Below are 18,583 nucleotides of genomic sequence, written 5' to 3' on the forward strand. Positions count from 1 at the left end.
GGCTCCCCTTCATCCATTTTACTTGTCGTATCCTCAAAAAATTCCAGAAGATTAGTCAAGCATATCAAGACATGTTTGAAGGGAACTGCAGTTGTCATGGGAGATTTGAATCTGCTTATTGACTGGATAAACCAAACTTGCAAAGATATCGTAGAAGATGAACTTATGGGGTGCGTCAGGGACAGCTTCTTAGAACAGTATGTTTCAGAACCGACTGGAGAACAGGCTATTTTAGAATTAGCCATCATTAATGAGGAAGGATTAGTAAGCGGACTTGTGGTTAAAGATGTAATGGCCACATTCTAAATGCAGTTTGAGGATGAACACAATAATGAATTAATCCACCATATTTACTTTACTTGGGCAGTGGGCAGGTGTCATAGACCTGCACGGGAAGGTAGACGCTCCTGCCCCCACGAGTCTCGGGCAGATGAGGCTCATCAGCCTGGGATGGCAGTCCATCTAGGAGAGGAGAAACTCTGATCTAAAACCTCCACTACCTTGTGGCCATATCCACTCATGGAAAAGGCTCCAGGAGTAAACCTCAAGAAAAGTCCGGAGTCGGAGTCCCTAAGGCAGTTCATCGTTGTCTACAACCTCGTCCTGGCAGCTCCTGCGATGGCGCTGGTGCCAAACTGTAACGGCTCTGCTGTTCCTTTGGATCGATCAGCGACGTGGAGAGGGGGGACGTGCTGCACGGGCAACAGCCTGTCCTTCATATGACATCACCCAGGCTTGCATCCGACCACACATCACTGCAAACATCTTCATCTTCTTCGAGGTGTGGAGCAAGCAGCCAACTAGGGTGCATCACCCATGGTCAGCCATGACCGAGCGGGCTTAAGAAGAAGAAGATTTACCTTAGAGATAGAACGTGAAAACAGGCCTTTCAGCCCACTGTATCCGCACCTATCCATGTTCTCCAGAGATGCTGCCTGACTTGCTGAGTCACTCCAGCATTGGTGAAATTTACCAAAGCACAATTCTGGAATTTACCAAAAGTTGGTAAATTCCAGAATTGTGCTAGAAGATTGGGTAACAGCTAGTGCGACTTTTTTGTTGTAAAAGAAGAAAGTGAAAGGCAGGGACAGTTATTCCAGCATTTTTGTGGAGTCTGAAGAGGGTCCTGACCTGAATTGTCACATCCATATTCTCCAGCGATGATGCCTGGCCCAGAGTTAACCCAGCACTTTGTTAGATCTTTCTATAGACAGTTTAACGTCTGTTTTTAGTAAGTTGCTCAAGTTAATAACCAAAGGGGAAAGAACTTTTAGGTATGTAGGTTAATTGGCTGGGTAAATGTAAAAAAAAATTTTTTTAATTGCCCCTATTGGGTGTAGGATAGTGTTAATGTACGGGGATCGCTGGGCGGCACAGACTTGGTGGGCCGAGAGGGCCTGTTTCCGGCTGTATATATATGATATGATATGATAACTAATCATTTAGAGAAGCTAAATATAATCAGCCCTGGTCAATATGGTTTTATGAAATTAAATCAGGTTTGACAAATGGCTGAAAATCTTTGTTATATGATGGATTTACGATAGAAGGAAACCTGTAAATCTATTGTATCGGGGGGTTTCTGGGTTTTGTAAGGGTTCTGTTCCTGAGGATGAGAGAGAAATTAATTGTACATGTACCAAGAGCAGAACAATGAAATTCTTGCAGCAGCTTAATAGACCTGTAAATGAAATATTGGGAGAACAGGAAACAGGCTCTCTGATGTTATACTCCAATGTCAGTTTTTGGTTTTGGTTTAGGTTTTGGGTTTTGGTTTCAGTTTTAGTTTAACTCTGTATGGAGTTTGCAACTTCTCCCTGTGATCATGGTTTTCCTGTGGCTTCTCCGGTTTCTTCCCACATCCCAAAGACGTGCAGGCTGGTCGGTTAATTGGCCACCAAGGTCCCTGGGGTGCGGAGAGTGGATATGAAAATGGGATAACGTAGAACTAATGTGATGATCGGCGTGGACTCGTTGGGCCGAAGTACCTGTTTCCATGCTGTATCTTTCAATCGATCAATTCGAAAAGCCATTGATAAGGTGCCACAAAGTCGGTTTGTCATGAAGTCAAACCCCACGGAATGCAAGGGGTTGTAGCACATGGACAGAGAGTTGGCTAATTGTGTTGATTCCTTGGAATTCTTTATCTGAGAGGATCATTAAATTCATTCAAAATGGATCAATAAAGTTCTAGTCATTTGGGGAATAGAGGAACACGGGACAGTTTGGAAGATCAGCCATAACCTTGATGAAAATTAGAGCAGGCTCAAAGAGTCAAATGGTTTACTCTGTTATGCCTTGCCTTGTAATGGGCATTGAGGAAGTGAGGAAGTCATGACACAGCTTTATAGGAGTTTGGTTGGGCTGCATTCTTATAGGAGTATTCTGTGCCAGTCTGGTCACCCCATGACAGGAAGGGTGTTGAGGCTTTGGAAAGGGTGCAGAGGTGGTTTACCAGAATGTCGTCTGGATTTGAGAGTGTTGGCTGCAAGGAGAGGTTGGACAGATTTGTTTTGTCTCTGGAATGCCAGGGGTTCAGGGGAGGCTTGAAGGAAGTATGTCAAATTATGAGACATTGATGGAGTAGACAGTCAGAGCCTTTGTTTCAGGGTTGAAATATAAAATTCTAGATGGCAGAGCTGTAAGGTGAGAGGGACAAAGTTCAAAAATTGCTCTGGAAACAAGAAAAAATCATTAAATAAATCTTGACTATAAACAATGGTCTCACATATTTTCTCTAGAACGCTGTAGGTTGAGAGACCCAAGAAGTGTAAAAAAAACTATGAGAGGCTTTGATGGAGTAGAAAGTCAGAACCTATTTCTCCAGGATGGAAAAATCCAATACTAGAGGGCATAGCTTTACGGTGAGAGAGCCAATGTTTAAAGGAGATGTGCAGAGCAAGTTTTTTTTAAAACACAGATTGGTCGGTACCTGGAACGTGCAGTGGAGGCAGATACGATAGTGGCATTTCAGAAACGTATGGATAGGCAGATGGCAACACAAGGTTGGAGAGCAATTGTGGATGGGCATGGGATGCAGGTCTTGCTGGCAGTGCCCACTTCCTGGTCAGGAATCAAGAGGGGAGGGAGGAAGCCCTACAGGGCTCGTTCATGTCCGGGATTCTGCAGGTGGGAAGAAGATCAGATACCGATGCTTCATGATGCCAACTGTGCCAAGTATGTAGAAAGAATGGCGAGGGTGCCTTTGGAAATATGCCCCTATTGCCCACCAAAGGAACAGAGAGCGGAGTTGGAGCTGATACACAGAGGCGCAGCGGTAGAGTTGCTGCTTTAGAGACTCTGGTCAGAGAGCGCCAGAGACTCTGGTTCGATCCTGACGACGGGTACTATCTGTACACAGCTTGTACGTTCTTCCTGTGACGGTGTGGGTTTTCTCTGGGTGCTCCGGTTTCCTCCCACACGCCAAAGATGTGCAGGTTTGTGGGTTAATTTGCTTAGGTAAATTGTCCCTAGTGTGTCGGATAGAACTAGTACGCGGGTGATCGTTGGTCATTGCGGGCTCAGTGGGCCAAAGGTGCTATTTCCATCCTGTATCTCTAAACCAAACAAACCACACAAACTGGAAGGAACTGTTTTTGTGGCTAACATTGTGGTTCTCCTTCCAGGGTGATGAACGCAGGCAAAAGTATTTCCAATGAAGATCAAGCGACCTGTAGACCTGTCATCCTCAAAAAGAGAACCAGCATTGAAGAAGACTGGGTATTTCTGTGCCCGAACGATAACACGGTATGTATCACGCGGTTTGTTGTCTGAGAAACATGCAAGAAGAATCAATTTGTTAGTTTAAAAATTCCTGCTAACGTCAAGCAACTGCGTGGGATATATGGAACCAACTAGTCATGATAAATAAGATGGTGCCAAAGCCAGGCGACTCTATGTGTGCTAGTCCCAGACAAGGATCTGATACCATTCATTACAAATGCTCCACTCTCTCCTGCACACTTGATTGTAACTATGAAAAGACGTTTCGCTGACAAAAAAAAGCTTTTCACTGTACCTCGTACATATGAAAATAATAAACTGAACTAAAGTGAAGTAACTCAAGCCCCTAAAGCTTGGGGGGGGGGGGGGGGGGGGCCATCACTGTACATGTGACAATGAAGTCCCATAGAACCATTGTGCGGACACAGTGGGATGAGTGGCTGTCTGTGCTGTCCGTCCGTAATCCTTGTGTGAGCACAAGGATTTACTGGAGAGTGAAATGTTTATGGGTGTTTCGTTTTCCGTCTGTAGCAAACCCAAGAGATCGTGGCCACCTACTGGGGATTGTTTGATGGTCACGGTGGACCTGCAGCTGCAATCCAGGCATCTAAACACTTGCACCACTGCATCAAAGATCAGCTGGAGGACATCTTTGACGTCATCAGCAACCCTACCGACGCCTCGCCCCCAATGCATCTGGGAGAACAGAAAGGGAACGGGAGCGAGACGAGTTATTCAAAGGAGAAGGAGATCTGTGTGGAGAACGTGGTGAAAGGGGCTTTGGAAATTGCCTTCAAAAAATGCGTAGGTTTAATAATAATAATAATAATAATGTATTTTATTTATATAGCGCTTTTCATATACTCAAAGACGCTTTACAGAGATTTAGGATCGGTCATTCCATAGAGTCGTACAGCACGGAAACAGCCCCCCCGGCCCAACTTGCCCAAGCCGACCAAATGCCCCACCTACACAAGTCCCACCTGCCAGCGTTTAGCCAATGTCCTTCTAAACCTATCCTATCCACGTACCAGTCCAAATGTTTTTTTAAATTTGTGATAATGCCTGTAAGTAGTTCCAGTTGTGTGATTCCCTCTCCAGTGCTAATGGTAATTTTATCAATAATTTAAAGAAATGTTCATCACATTGAGTGGTTCATGGATGTGCAACCATCTGAGAATATTGATTGGAGAGACTAGGAACTGCAGATGCAGATTTACAACAAAAAAAAGGACACAAAGTGTTAGAGTAACCAAGCTGGTCAGGCAGCATCTCCAGGTCCTCCAGAGATGCTGCCTGACCAGCTGAGCTACTCCTGCACTTTTTATTTAGGTAATATTGATTGATTGAAAGATGCAGCATGGAAACAGGCCCTTTGGCCCACTGTCTATGTTAACCGTCATTCACACGAGTTCTATGTTGTCCCTCTTTTGCATCCACTTCCTACACACGCGGGGCAATTTTACTGAGGCTGCTAACCGATAATATCTCGGGATCTTAGGCACATGCAAACTACTCCACCACAACAAGATGCCTATCCAAAAATGTAGGTCATAGTCTCTCAGACAGCAACATGGCCTGTTGATTGAGTCGTCAACCAGTAAAGTGGACAAATAGTTTGAATAATGCCACAGAATCTGATGCAATCTTCAGTTTAGTTTAGTTTAGAGATACAAGTGCGAAAACATGCCCTTCAGCCCACCAAGTCTGCGCCAACCAGCAATCATCCCATGCACTAACGCAATCGTACACACTAGGGGCAATCTGCAATCTTTACTGAAGCCAATTAACCTACAAACCTGTACGTCTTTGGAGTGTGGGAGGAAACCGGAGCAGCCGGAGAAAACCCACATGGTCACGGGGAGAACGTACAAACTAAAAAACAGACAGCACCCGTAGTCAGGATCGACAGCATAAAATCTCTTGGGGAAATTTGTAGTTCAGAGAGAGACTAGGTATTTAATCTTTGTGTCCGTTTCTTCCACAGGACGAGCTGATTGGAGTCCAAGTGGCATCATGCAACCAAACTGGAGGGTGCACGGCCCTCATTGTTCTTCACTTTCAGGGAAAGTTCTTTGTGGCCAGTGCTGGAGATAGTAGGTGAGTGTGTGAAATGGACACATCCTCACCATGTTAACCTCCATTACCAAGTATATTCCACTTGGAGCTAGAGGCAAGTAGTGTAACAGTAGAGCTGCTGCCTCACAGTGCCAAAGACCCAGGCTCGATCCTAACTGATGGATCTCATTAAAATGCAAGTTATTTTTATTTCTAAAACTCCCATACCTATACCATAACAAATGCACCAAAAGTCCTCCACATTGGCATCAATTTCAGCCAGGAAGTCAGCTAAGGTAAACCTTTGTTATTGACTTTGTTTTGGCTACAGCAAATCAAAATTATTTTCTCAAGTTAACACGTTTATTCACAAAGCTACCCTCAGAGTCCATGAAACCATATAGCTGCCAGTCAGCAAATTAGTGCATAGAAACTGGTAGTGTTGCTGCCTTGCAACGCCAGAGACCCGGGTGCAATCCTGTCCTTGGGTGCTGTCTGTACGGAGTTTGTACATTCTCCCCGTGACTGCGTGGGTTTTATCCAGGTGCTCTGGTGTCCTCCCACACTCCAAAGACGTACATGTTTGTAGGTAAATTGTCCCTAGAGTGTACGATAGAGCTAGTGTACGGGTGATCAGAGGTGGATGCATGCTTGGTGGGCTGCAGGGCTTGTTTCCACGCGGAATCTCTAAAGTAAAGTGTTTCATTACAATGTTTTGTACACCCTTCCGCAGTCAAAAAAAACAACCCAGGTGTCCTTTTACCCAAGTTAGCTTCCAGTTGCCCTCTGGCGTACAGATGTACCGCGCGAGCAGTCTCAGACAACACCGTCCAGGATAGGTTTGGTTCAAAAATGTGTGGTGTATTTTTGGCCAGTTTCCCCCTCTTCCCAGCAGCCAACACTGGGATTCAACGGGGGCAAGAATCCTGTTTCTTTCCTGCATAACCAGGAGACCATATATTGAGTAGGAAAGAACTGCAGATGCTGGTTTAAATCGAAGATAGACACAAAATGCTGGAGTAACAGCGGGACAGGCAGCATTTCTGGAGAGAAGGAAGAACATATATTGACATTAGAGATACTGTGTGGAAACAGGCACGTCGGCCCACTAAGTCTGTGCCGACCAGCGATCACCTTGTGCACTAGCTGACACACTAGGGACAATTTATGATTTATACCGGGGCTAATTCATGTCTTGGGGATGTGGGAGAAAACCGGAGCACCCAGGGAGAACATGCAAACTCCGTACAGACAGCACCCGCAGTCAGGATCGAGCCCGGGTTTCTGGCGCAGTCAGGCTGCAACTCTACCGCTGCGTCACTGTGACGCCCCTGATATAGGACATTGTCTACTAAATGACTTTTTTGTTCTTTTTTTAAGAGCAATTGTGGTGCAGAAGAATGGTGTTCTCTCTCTTTCCAACGAGTTCACAGCTATCACCGAGAGACAAAGGATTCAACATCTGGTAAATCAACATTTACATTTACATCCTGCTGATCCTTTAAAGATCAGATTAAAATCTGTACATTTTTAAATCAATGAATAGTGTAGCTGTACATTTTCAAAGCAAAGAGATTAAAAACATATGATAGGGAGGAACTGGAGATGCTGGTTTATACCAGATTGACACAAAGTCATAGTCATATAGCGTTAAAACAGGCCCTTTAGCCTAACTTGCCCGCACCGCCCAACATGTCCCTTCTACACGAGTTCCCCAGCCTGTGTTTGGCCCATGTCCCTCCAAACCTGTCTTATCCATGTACCTGTCTAATTGTTTCTTAAACGTTGTGATGGTTCCTGCCGCAACTACCCATTCTGGCAGCTTATTCCATACACCCATTGTGTGAAAAAGTTTCCCCACTGATTCCTGTTAAATCTTTCCCCCTTCACCCTAAACCTATGTCCTCTGGTTCTCAATTCCCCACTCTGGGCAAGAGAATCTGTGCATCTACCTGATCTATTCCTCTCATAATTCAGCATGTCAGGCAGCATCTCTGGAGAGAAAGGATAGGTGCGGTTTTGGATAGGGACCTTTCTTCAGACTGAGAGGGAAACTAGAGGTATAACCAGGCTCAGAACAATCTAGAGCCGGCACTGATGACCAAGGAAAGATGGAGCCCACGACGGTCCATTGTTGGCTGTGGACGAGGTGATAATGAAGGGATATACGGATGTGAACAGTGGAACTAGCAGGATGACTCGTCAAGTCAAAGGGTTAGGTTTTAAGGAGTGTCGTAGGTAGGGGGGTGGTTGGATTTGATGGTTGGTGAGGGATCAGGAGAGTCTTTGGAAATTAGAGCAATCCTGCTGTGGTTCCAGATGTTACGGAAAGTCAAGTCATAAGCATTTCATTAATAAGTTAACTTGCTTTATAGGCGTTCCTGAAGCCTGAGTTACTTGGTGAAGAGTTTTCAAGATACGAGTTTCCTCGCAGAGTGAAAAGAAATGACATTGGAAAGAAGATCCTGTACAGGGATTACTTCATGTCTGGCTGGTGAGTGCACAACGCACCAATTATCTCGAAAGAAGGGGCTGCAGATGCTGTTTTTGTTTTTTTTAAAGACACAAAGTGCTGGAGTAACTCAAAGGGTTAGGCAGTATCTCTTGCGAACATGGATAGGTGACGTTTCAGGTTGGGACCCTTCTTCAGACCAATTATTCATTGCAAAAAAATCTCACACAAATATTTACACTATCCTGTATCCTTTCTGACTCTTAATCTACACAAACTAGGTTGATTATTCCCACCTTATTTAGTTTAGAGATACAGCGCAGAAACAGACTTTTGTGTCCAACGAGCCTGTGCCGACCAGCAATCACCCGTACACTAGGTTTATCCTACACACCATTGACAATTTACCAAAGCCAATTAACCTACAAACCTGCACATCTTTTGAATGTGGGAGAAAACCAGAGAACCCACAAGCTCCCAGGGAGAACATACAAACTCTGTCCAGACAAAGCTATAAGGCAGCAACTATGCTGTGCCACCTTTTGAGCCAGTGCCAATCTTCTGCTTGATGGTGACATTTTTTGGTATCAATAGCTTTCCTTCAGTTTAACCTGCTTGATTGTTGTTAGCTAGATAGGTTGAGACATGGCATGGTAACAGGCTCTTTAGCCCACTGTCCATCCCGACCATCAATCGGCCATTTACACTAATCTAATCCAAGTTTATTCTCTTCATATTGTTATCAATTCCCCCGTGCCCCAGATTCAACCACACTAGGGGCAATTTACAGAAGCCAGTTAACCGACCAACCCACACGACCTTACAGTGGCGCAGCAGTAAAGTTGCTGCCTTGCAGCGCCAGAGACCCCGGTTTAATCGTGACTATGGGTGCTGTCTGTACTGAGTTTATACGTTCTGCCTGTAACTGCATGGGTTTCTTCCCACGGTCCAGACGTACAGGTTTCATTAGCTTCTGTTAATTGTAAATTGTCCCTAGTGTGTAGGATAGTGCTCGTGTACAGGCACGTTCACTGGTCAGCGCAGACTCGGTGGGCAGAAGGGCCTGTTCCCGCGCTGTGGTTCTAAAGTAAAGTGGGGAGAAACCCACGGGGTCACGGGAAGAATGTGCAAACTCCACACACAAGCACCTGTGTGATGGACTGGGACGTGTGTACAACTCTGCAATTACTCGTAGCATTGGGCAGAGCAGTTGCCATACCAAGTTGTGACGTATTTGGATGGGATGCTTTCTATGGTGCATCTGCAGGAAGTTGCCAGAGGATGGTTAAAGCATGGGTAAAAGCTCAGAAATTGGATGAAACAAAATCCATTGGCACTACTCGTACAAAGGCTTGTTATGAAGTGTTAGCTCAGGTCTGCTGATGAAGTCTCACCAATCGAAACATTACACCAGGCATTTAGTATTGCAATTTTGTCTTCACCAACGCCACTGAATTTTTGTCTTCACGTTCTAACAGCATCTGTGTGAGGCACCCATTATTTACTTCACCATAAAAACAGATCAAATAGGAACCAGGTACTACGGCAAGAGCCAGGTATGGTTGCAATGTTTAAGAAACATTTAGACAAGCACGTGGATAGGATAGGTTTAGAGGGATATGGACCAAAAGCAGGCAGGTAAGACTAGTGTAGATGGGACATGTTGGTTGCTGTGGACAAGTTGGGCCAAAGGGTTTGTTTCCAAAATGTATGACTATGAGAAAGTTCTGGTTTATGGTCCACATTAATAATAGGTAATTTAGTGAGGACATGTAATACTGAAGTTGGTGAAATGTGTGTTATTTAATGTGACCCCTCCTGTAAATGCAAGTGTTACTCTTTTGAATCTACAGCCTACTCGACACTGAAGCAACAACATTTTCAACCCAACCAAGCTGATGCAGATTTTGTGGAGCTACTATTTGATAATAAATATTATTAATATTAAATAATTTTGCAGTGTTTGAAATTTCAGTGCAAACAACCCCTCCATGTGAACCCCCTTGTCTTGAGATTATAATACTCAGACTTTGTTCCATCTTTTACAGGGGGTATAAAACTGCAGAGGAAGATGATCTCAAATACCCTGTTGTGCATGGAGATGGTAGACAGGTATGACTCTGACAAGTCATTGTACTGATCGTTATTGAGAGTGTAATGTTGCCGGGGGCTGGTTTCGGTATCTCGATTTCTCAAATTCTCTTGTACAGTGTAGTGGGGCCTGCTGTATGTCACATTTACTGCATGCTGCTTCTCAGCACATTCCCATCGAATCTTATCTCCCCCTAGAGGACACAAAGTGCTGGAATAACTCAGCGGGACAGGCAACATCTCAGGAGAACATGGAAAGGTAACATTTTGGGTCCCGACCCAAAACGAGAACGTTCCCGGGACGCAAAGGCCTGAGCCGAAGGGAGAGGTTGGACAGGCTAGGAGCGCAGGAGGCTGAGGGGTGATCTTATGGAGGTGTATAAAATCCTGAGGGGAATAGATAGGGTGAATGCATATCCTGAGTAGGGAAATTATAAACCAAAGGACATATCTTTAAGGTGAGAGGGGAAAGATTTAATAGGAACCTGAGGGGCAACGTTTTCACTCAGAGGGTGGTGGATATGGAACGAGTTGCCAAAAGAGGTAGTTGAGGCAAATACTATAACAACATTTAATAGACATTTGGACAGGTACATGGATAGGAAAAGTTTAGAGGCATGTGGGCCAGAGCAGGACATGGGTTTCAGTAGCCAAATATTCTACAAACCAGCAATGTTTAAGGTGAAACCAGATTATCCAGAGCAAACAACACTGTTACAGGTAGAGAGACTGCTCTTGTCAGGATCGAGCCTGGATCACTGGCACTGAGAGACGGCACAACATTATAAGCAGCATGATAATGGCTCGCATGCAATGATTACTTCCAGCAAAAGAAGTCCATCACCCTCATTATATAAAACTCCAGTGTTGGCAAAACTCAGCGGGTCAGGCAGTATCGATGGAGAGGGAAAGAAAGTTAATGTTTCAGGTAAGACAGACACAAAATGCTGGAGTAACTCAGTGGGACAGGCAGCGTCTCTGAAGAACATGGATAGGTGAACGTTTCTTCTCTGGAGAGAAGGAATAGGTGACTTTTTCGGATCGAGACCCTTCTGCAGACTTTGTGTCTATCTTCGTTATAAACCAGCATCTGCAGGTCCTTCCTGCACACATTTAAAACACTAATGGTTTCAGTTCAGATGCTGCCTGAATACTGAGTATTTTTAACATTTCCTTTATATTCAGTTTCCGACATCAGTAGTTTTGTATTCTTCATTATATTGTTACCTGAGTAGTTGCTTGTGGCTTTCCTCTTGTGATCAGAAACGTAGAGCCTGTGCAGCTGGATACATAAATGTATTCCCTTCCCTGCATCCAAGCTGCTGTTCAGGTACATAGGAATGGATGGGAACTTTAAGTTCTGTGACATTGCTCAGTAAATCATGATCGATCTTCTCCTAACCATCACATCTTTTGGTAACGTTTGCCCAACACTTGTCACAGTCTGTGGTCCGAATGTGCTTCACACTATCATCTAGCAACAGTTTACACAGCCAATAGCATTGAAAGTCGTGACATTAAAATGGTTTCCATCTGCTTCAAATGTCTGCAAGTAACAAGTCTCAGATGGACAATGAGCTGGCGTCAAGCAGGAGCCAGTCCCAAACAGTCAGCAAGCAGACTTGATATTCACCAGCAGTGGTTATCCACCTAGTTATTCTGCAGGTTTTGTTTCAAAGCCTTTTGTTTCTATTTCAGACTCGAGTGATGGGGACTATCGCCGTCACACGTGGACTTGGAGACCATAAATTGATGGTTTATGACACTGATCTCTCCATAAAACCATTTTTATCTTGTATTCCTGAGGTAGGCAAAGTGTTTTGCTATATCTTTCAATCTGTGCATAGTTTGTGACATTGAGTTTGGAAGCTTCTTCACTTGTTGAACCTGTAGAATTAAGAGATAAAGCACGGAAACAGGCCCTTCGGCCCACTGAGTCCGTGCCAATCCCTTGTACGCTAGTGCTATCCTACACACTAGGAACAATTTACAATTTTGCCGAAGCCAATTAACCTACAAACCTGTACGTCTTTAGTGTGGGAGGAAACCAGAGCACCCGGAGAAAACCCCTGGAGAACGTACAAACTCCTCACAGATAGCACACCTAGTCCGGATTGAATGCGGGTCTTTGGCGCTGTAAGGCAGCAGTTCTACTGCTGCACTGCCCAATACTTCAATTGTTTTTTGAATTTATGGATCAGAATAGAGGAACAGCTCCTCGTCCATACTATGCCGATTTAAACTGCACATCTGTCTGTACGTGGTCCATACCCTTCAGTTCCCAGCATGCTCGCTGCTTTGTGAATGCCTCAAATGTTTCTATCCTATCCATTTCCACCACTTCCCCTGGCAGTGAGTTCCAATATGTTTATCTGACCTGCATTTTACTCCCTCATTTATATTTTCCCTTTATCTTCCATTATTTTATTTCCCTAACAATAAATTTCTTGCCATTTCTTGGTCTTTGCAAATCTTTTCCTGTATTATCTTAGTTGCAACTTTAATTGTTAAACTCACTAATTTTTCTTCTTTCATCATATGACTAATCATTTTCACTTTTTAATTTCATCTCATCTCTTATTTTGATCCTGATGTTACTGTTTCCCTTATTTTCCCATTTTAATCAACTTCTATTCAATTTCATTTCATTTCTAAAACCTCATCCTGCACTAACCTTTGCCTCAGTCGTACTTTTTTAAAAAACCCCATCAGATCCTCTATTTCCAACTTGCTCGTCTACATTTTTCACTTTCAATCTTGCTGAACATTACTTTTTCTTCCCCATGATATTATTTTCTCTGCAATATACTAGTTTTTTCTAACGGGACTGGCACTTCCTGCTACATTTGCCCTGATATAACTCTTGACTCATTCACTAAGGCCAGAACAGTACTATTACCATGGTGGGCAAACTGCTTGGACAGTGTCTTTGCAACACCTTGTCTGTAAATCCCTTTTCTGCAGTTGGTCTTCCACACACCACCTACAGTCACCCCTGTCATTCTAATCCTAGCAAGTTGTCCTCAGACATAGTGGGAAGAGCACCTAGCGTGTAACTACAATATCTGGGAAAGTCTCGACATGTTGAAAGAGAATGGACCAGGAAGGTCACCTTCTGTTTTGATGCAGGGTATTGGTAAAGAAACATGTTCTATGCATATTGAAGGATGGCAAAGCCCTAAGGACAGTTGTTGCCATTATAGGGCAACACTCTAATGCTAAGATTGACTGGGTTCTTTATTCATCAGATACGTTCAAGGCTATGGTAATGTTTCAGTTTAGTTTATTGTCACGTGTACTGAGGTAGTGAAAAGCTTTTGTTGCATGCTATCCGGTCAGCAGAAAGACAATACATGATTCCAATCGATCCATTTAGTGTATAGACACATGATAAGGGAATAACGTTTAGTGCAAGGTAAAGCCAGCAAAGTCCGATCAAGGATAGTCCGAGGGTCATCAAAGAGGTAGATAGTAGTTCAGCACTGCTCTCTGGTGTGGTAGGATGATTCAGTTGCCTGATAACAACTGGGAAGAAACTGTCCCTAAATCTGGAGGTGTGCATTTTCACACTTCTATACCTATTGCCTGATGGGAGAGGGAATGGCCATGGTATGACTCATCCGTGATTATGCTGGTGGCCTTGCCGAGGCAGCGTGAGGTATAAATGGTGTCAATAGAAGGGAGGTTTGTTTGTGTGATGGTCTGGGCTGCGTCCACAATTCTCTGCAATTTCTCGCAGTCTTGGATGGAGCTGTTCCCAAACCAAGCTATGATACACCCTGATAAAAGACTTTCTATGGTGCATCTGTAAAAGTTGGTGAGAATTGTAGGGGACATGCTGAAGTTACTAAGCCTATTGACTGAGCACTGGAAAGGGCTAGGATGCTTCCTCCAATCAGTCGATGCATAGACAGGAATAGTGACTAAAGGACTTGCCACTACTCGTTCCAAGGTCGGCCTGGCTGAGATGGAGAAATTATCCTCTAAGTAGCTAATGCAAAACCCAAGGTCCCTACAGGCTGCCATGGTTGCACTGAGGACTTGTGCTTTGTTTTGCCTTTATTTTTTGTTTTTTGCATTGTTTTTAATTTATTGAATTTTTTGTCTGTTCATCATTATCTATTAAGTGTTACAAACCTGTTGTGCTGCTCCAAGTAAGAATTTAATTGTTCCATTTTGGTACATATGATAATTAAACACTCTTGACTCGTATGTTAATTTATTTTTCATTACCTGCTGCTCAAGATTAAACACCACAAAAAACAGATTTTAAACAAATTGAAGAAAAGTTAAGATTTCTACCAACTAATGTAATCAGCTCGAATAGCTGGTGGGGTGGGGAGAGGAAACCTGTGAAAATGCAAAATGCTGTTCCTCCTGTAAAATCGCTGTAATAGCACATTAATTTTAGTCCCAGCTTTTGTAAAAAAGATGCCAACCCCCTGCCAAGTTATATCGAAGGTAGACACAAAATGCTGGAGTATCTCAGCGGGTCAGGCAGCATCTCTGGAGAGAAGGAATGGGTGACATTTCGGGTCGAGACCTTCCTTCAGACTGACAAGTTAAATCTTGTTCATCAGTAGCCTTCTAACCTGCAACAGCATTGTCATCTGCTACACTTTGGTACACTTTCAATGCCACACAGTGGATTACACATGCATCTAATATGAATATAACCTGAATAATTTCAATTTATGCAAAAGTCAGTTCCTCAAACATCTGTGTTCTGTTTCTTTCACTTTCTCGAGCTGCTGTTGGTTATCTCCCCCTCGGGACAGCAAACAATTCTGTCTGCCACAGTCCAGAAAGCGTTGTGTAATGAGGACATGGCAAATGTTCCCTTGGCTTCACAGGGCAGCTTTGTATTTACTATACTGCTCCCTTGTGGAATTCTACCAATTTATTTGCAAAACACAAAATGCTGAAGCAATTGACCAAAAGTACTTTGAATTTTTAATTCCCTTATTTGACACTTGCATCACCCATAATATTGTAGTTAGGAGGGCAATGGACTGGATTCTCAAGCTAAACCGACACTTAAAATGGTTATCAAGAGATCATGAGATGTATTAGGTATTTCTGAATTAGTAACAGTACAATGTTTTGACAGGCAAAAACAGTGGATGAGCCATGGCGTGAATTCTTACGAAACATTGATTATCATCAGGTTGATACATAGACAATAGGTGCAGGACAATGGCTGATCTATTTCACCCTCTCAACCCCATTCTCCTGCCTTCTCCCCATATACCTTTGACGCCTCCATATTAATCAAGAACATATTGGTCTTCATTTTAAAAATACCCAATGTCTTGGCCTTCATGGCTGTCTGTTGCAATGAATTCAACAGATTCCCACTGGTTAAAGAAATTCTAAAGGTACTTCCTTTTATTCTGAGGCTGTGCCCTGTGGCCCTAGACTCTCCCAGTACTTGATATATCTTTACACATCCACTCTATCTAGACCTTTGCACTTCCCGCTTAGAAGCATAGAAAATAGGTGCAGGAGTAGGCCATTCAGCCCTTCGAGCCAGCACCGTCATTCAATATGATCATGGCTGATCATCCACAATCAGTACCCCGTTCCTGCCTTTTCCCCATACCCCTTGATTCCGCTAACCCGGAGCTTTATCTTACTCTCTTTTGAATGCATCCAGTGAATCTGCCTCCACTGCCTTCTGAGGCAGAGAATTCCACAAATTCACAACTCTCTTTGTGAAAATGTTTTTCCTCATCTCAGTTCTAAATGGCCTACCCCTTATTCTTAAACGGTGGCTCCTGGTTCTGGATTCCCCAACACCGGGGAACATGTTTCCTGCATCTAGCGTGTCCAATCCCTTAATAATTTTATATTTCTATAAGATCCCATCTCAAACTTCTAAGTTCCAGTGAATAATTTGGGTGGCACAGTGGCTGCCTTGCAGCGAATGCAGCGCCAGAGACCTGGGTCCGATCCAGACTACGGGTGCTGCCTGTACGGAGTCTGTACGTTCTCCCCATGACCTGCGTGCGTTTTCTCCGAAATCTTCGGTTTCCTTCCACACTCCAAAGACATATAGTTATGTCGGTTAATTGGCTTGGCAAATGTAAAAATTGTCTCTAGTGGGTATAGGGTAGTGTTAATGTGCGGGGATCGCTGGTTGGCGCGGACCCGGTGGGCCGATAGCGTCTGTTTCTGTGCTGCATCTCTAAACTAAGCTAAACAAGCCCAGTCGCTCCATTCTTTCATCATGACAGTCCCACCATCCAGGGAATTAACCTAGTGAACCTACGCTACACTCCCTCAAGAGCAAGAATGTCCTTCCTCAAATTAGGAGATCAAAACTGAACACAATACTCCAGGTGTGGTCTCACCAGGGCCCTGATAAACTGCAAAAAGACCTCTTTGCTCCTATACTCAACTCCTCTCGTTGAGGGAAAGCAATTTAGTTTTAGAGCTACAGGCCAGCGATCCCTGCGTATTAACACTATCCCACACCCACTAGGGACAATTTTAACATTTACCAAGCCAATTAACATATAAACCTGTACGTCTTGAGTGTGTGAGGAAACCGAAGATCAGGGGCTCAGGTAGCATCTGTGGAGGGAATGGACAGATGACGTTTCAGGTCAGGACACTTCAGCTCTTCTGAAGTAATGCCTTGACACGAAATATCGCCTACCCATTCCCTCCACATGATTACCTAAGTGTTGGAGTACTTTGTGTTTTGCTCAAGGTTTCAGCATCTGTAGTTTCTCCTGCCTTTTATATGCCTCATTATTTGTCCCTGATGACCGCCAGTTTTGTACCCAAATTGTCAATGCACAACCCATGGGCTTTTTCATTTCTATTCAATGTACCATATGGAATCGTGAGGTTACAACTTAGCAGTGCAGTTGCAGGAGAGGTGATTTTAAGCATATGCAATGGATTTAATTTCCAGTATGCACAGCCTGATGTCATTACTCCACATCTGGAGCTTTAGTCAGTAAATGAATCTTGTGATCCTCAGAAATCCCAGCTTGATGAGCTAGAGAAGGCTATAATTGAACTGAATGCAGCAAGCTTGGACAAAAGCAGAGTAATTCTCAGTATTGGGCACGTTGTGCGATAGGCAGCAGATTACAAAACCAACCAATGGCTGCCACTATTTGGTTTTTAATTATCATGCAACAAATACTGCATAATATATGAAAACGTAACATTGGAGCTGATTGAGGAAAAACAATTTTCTGATGAATTTACAATATGTAAACAAAATGTTCTTGGCCACATTAACATATGGCTATTGAATTCTGGGGATTGGATTTTTTGTTGCATAAAACAAATTAATTAGCTTTCCGTTTTTCTAATTTACATCAAACGTAGTAAAAGCTAGTCATGTGTTCAACCATCTCTTGCCCCTTTTGGGGTCACAATGGTAGCGTCGCTGCCTTACAGTGCCAGAGGCTCAGGTTCAATTCTGACTTGGGTGCTGTCTGTAGAGTTTATGTGTTTTCTCCATGTGCTCCAGTTTTCTCCCACACTCGTGGTTTATAGGTTAATTGGCTTCCATAATAAATAGTCCCTAGTGTTAGTGTCTGGGTGATCGCTGGTTGGCATGGACTTGGTGAGCTGAAGTGCCTGTTTCTGCAGTATCTCGTCTTTTTTTCCTTATTTGGGGCATTTCATCAGCTTGCTGATGTTGACAAATAATAATCCAAACATGAAAAACCATCTTAAAGCAGTATGTATGGTTGATATTACAAAATCTGTTACTGCTTAACACTTCATTCAAGAACTATTCATGGCTCATGACTTTTGACTTTTTAAAAAAGGTGACAGTCCTTGATCTAGAACAACATGAATTTGGACTGAATGATGTCCTCATAATGGCCACTGACGGACTATGGGATGTCATGTCTAATAAGGATGTAGCGGACGCCGCAGAGAATTTTTTGGAAGATCAGAAACACGAGGCACGCAGGTAAATGCTCAATTGTGCTTGTGTAGTCAGTTAACTTGAGTAGGAACTGCAGATGCTGGAATTTTGAGCAAAATACAAGGTACTGGTGGAATTTAGCAGGTCAGGCAGCGTGTGCAGAGGGAATGGACAGATGACATTTTGAGCCAGGACCCTTCAAACTGGAGTAGGCAGGGAGAATGGTGGAAGAGAGGTGAGGATGGGACAAAGCCTGGTAAGTGATAGGTGGATGCAGGCAAGGAGGGGACGACTGGCAAATGGGGAGAGCAAGTGGCAAAGACTATGTGAAAAGGATGTGTATTATGATTGCTTCTAAT

The 18,583-nt window shown here is 43.7% G+C and overlaps 1 protein-coding gene across 1 annotated transcript in view; it reads left to right on the forward strand.

The window, feature by feature from the left end:
* The window catches only part of LOC144601781 (protein phosphatase 1M-like), a 33,616-nt gene that overhangs the window by 12,602 nt on the left and 2,431 nt on the right, over window positions 1–18,583 (forward strand). Inside the window, exons 2-9 of the mRNA XM_078414196.1 lie at window positions 3,627–3,747; window positions 4,255–4,527; window positions 5,711–5,823; window positions 7,162–7,246; window positions 8,157–8,275; window positions 10,282–10,345; window positions 12,023–12,130; window positions 18,121–18,269. Coding sequence (XP_078270322.1) covers window positions 3,627–3,747; window positions 4,255–4,527; window positions 5,711–5,823; window positions 7,162–7,246; window positions 8,157–8,275; window positions 10,282–10,345; window positions 12,023–12,130; window positions 18,121–18,269 — 1,032 coding nt within the window. The remainder of the gene's footprint in view (window positions 1–3,626; window positions 3,748–4,254; window positions 4,528–5,710; window positions 5,824–7,161; window positions 7,247–8,156; window positions 8,276–10,281; window positions 10,346–12,022; window positions 12,131–18,120; window positions 18,270–18,583) is intronic.

Source organism: Rhinoraja longicauda, chromosome 17 (assembly GCF_053455715.1).
Source record: "Rhinoraja longicauda isolate Sanriku21f chromosome 17, sRhiLon1.1, whole genome shotgun sequence".
Classification (NCBI taxonomy): domain Eukaryota; kingdom Metazoa; phylum Chordata; class Chondrichthyes; order Rajiformes; family Arhynchobatidae; genus Rhinoraja; species Rhinoraja longicauda.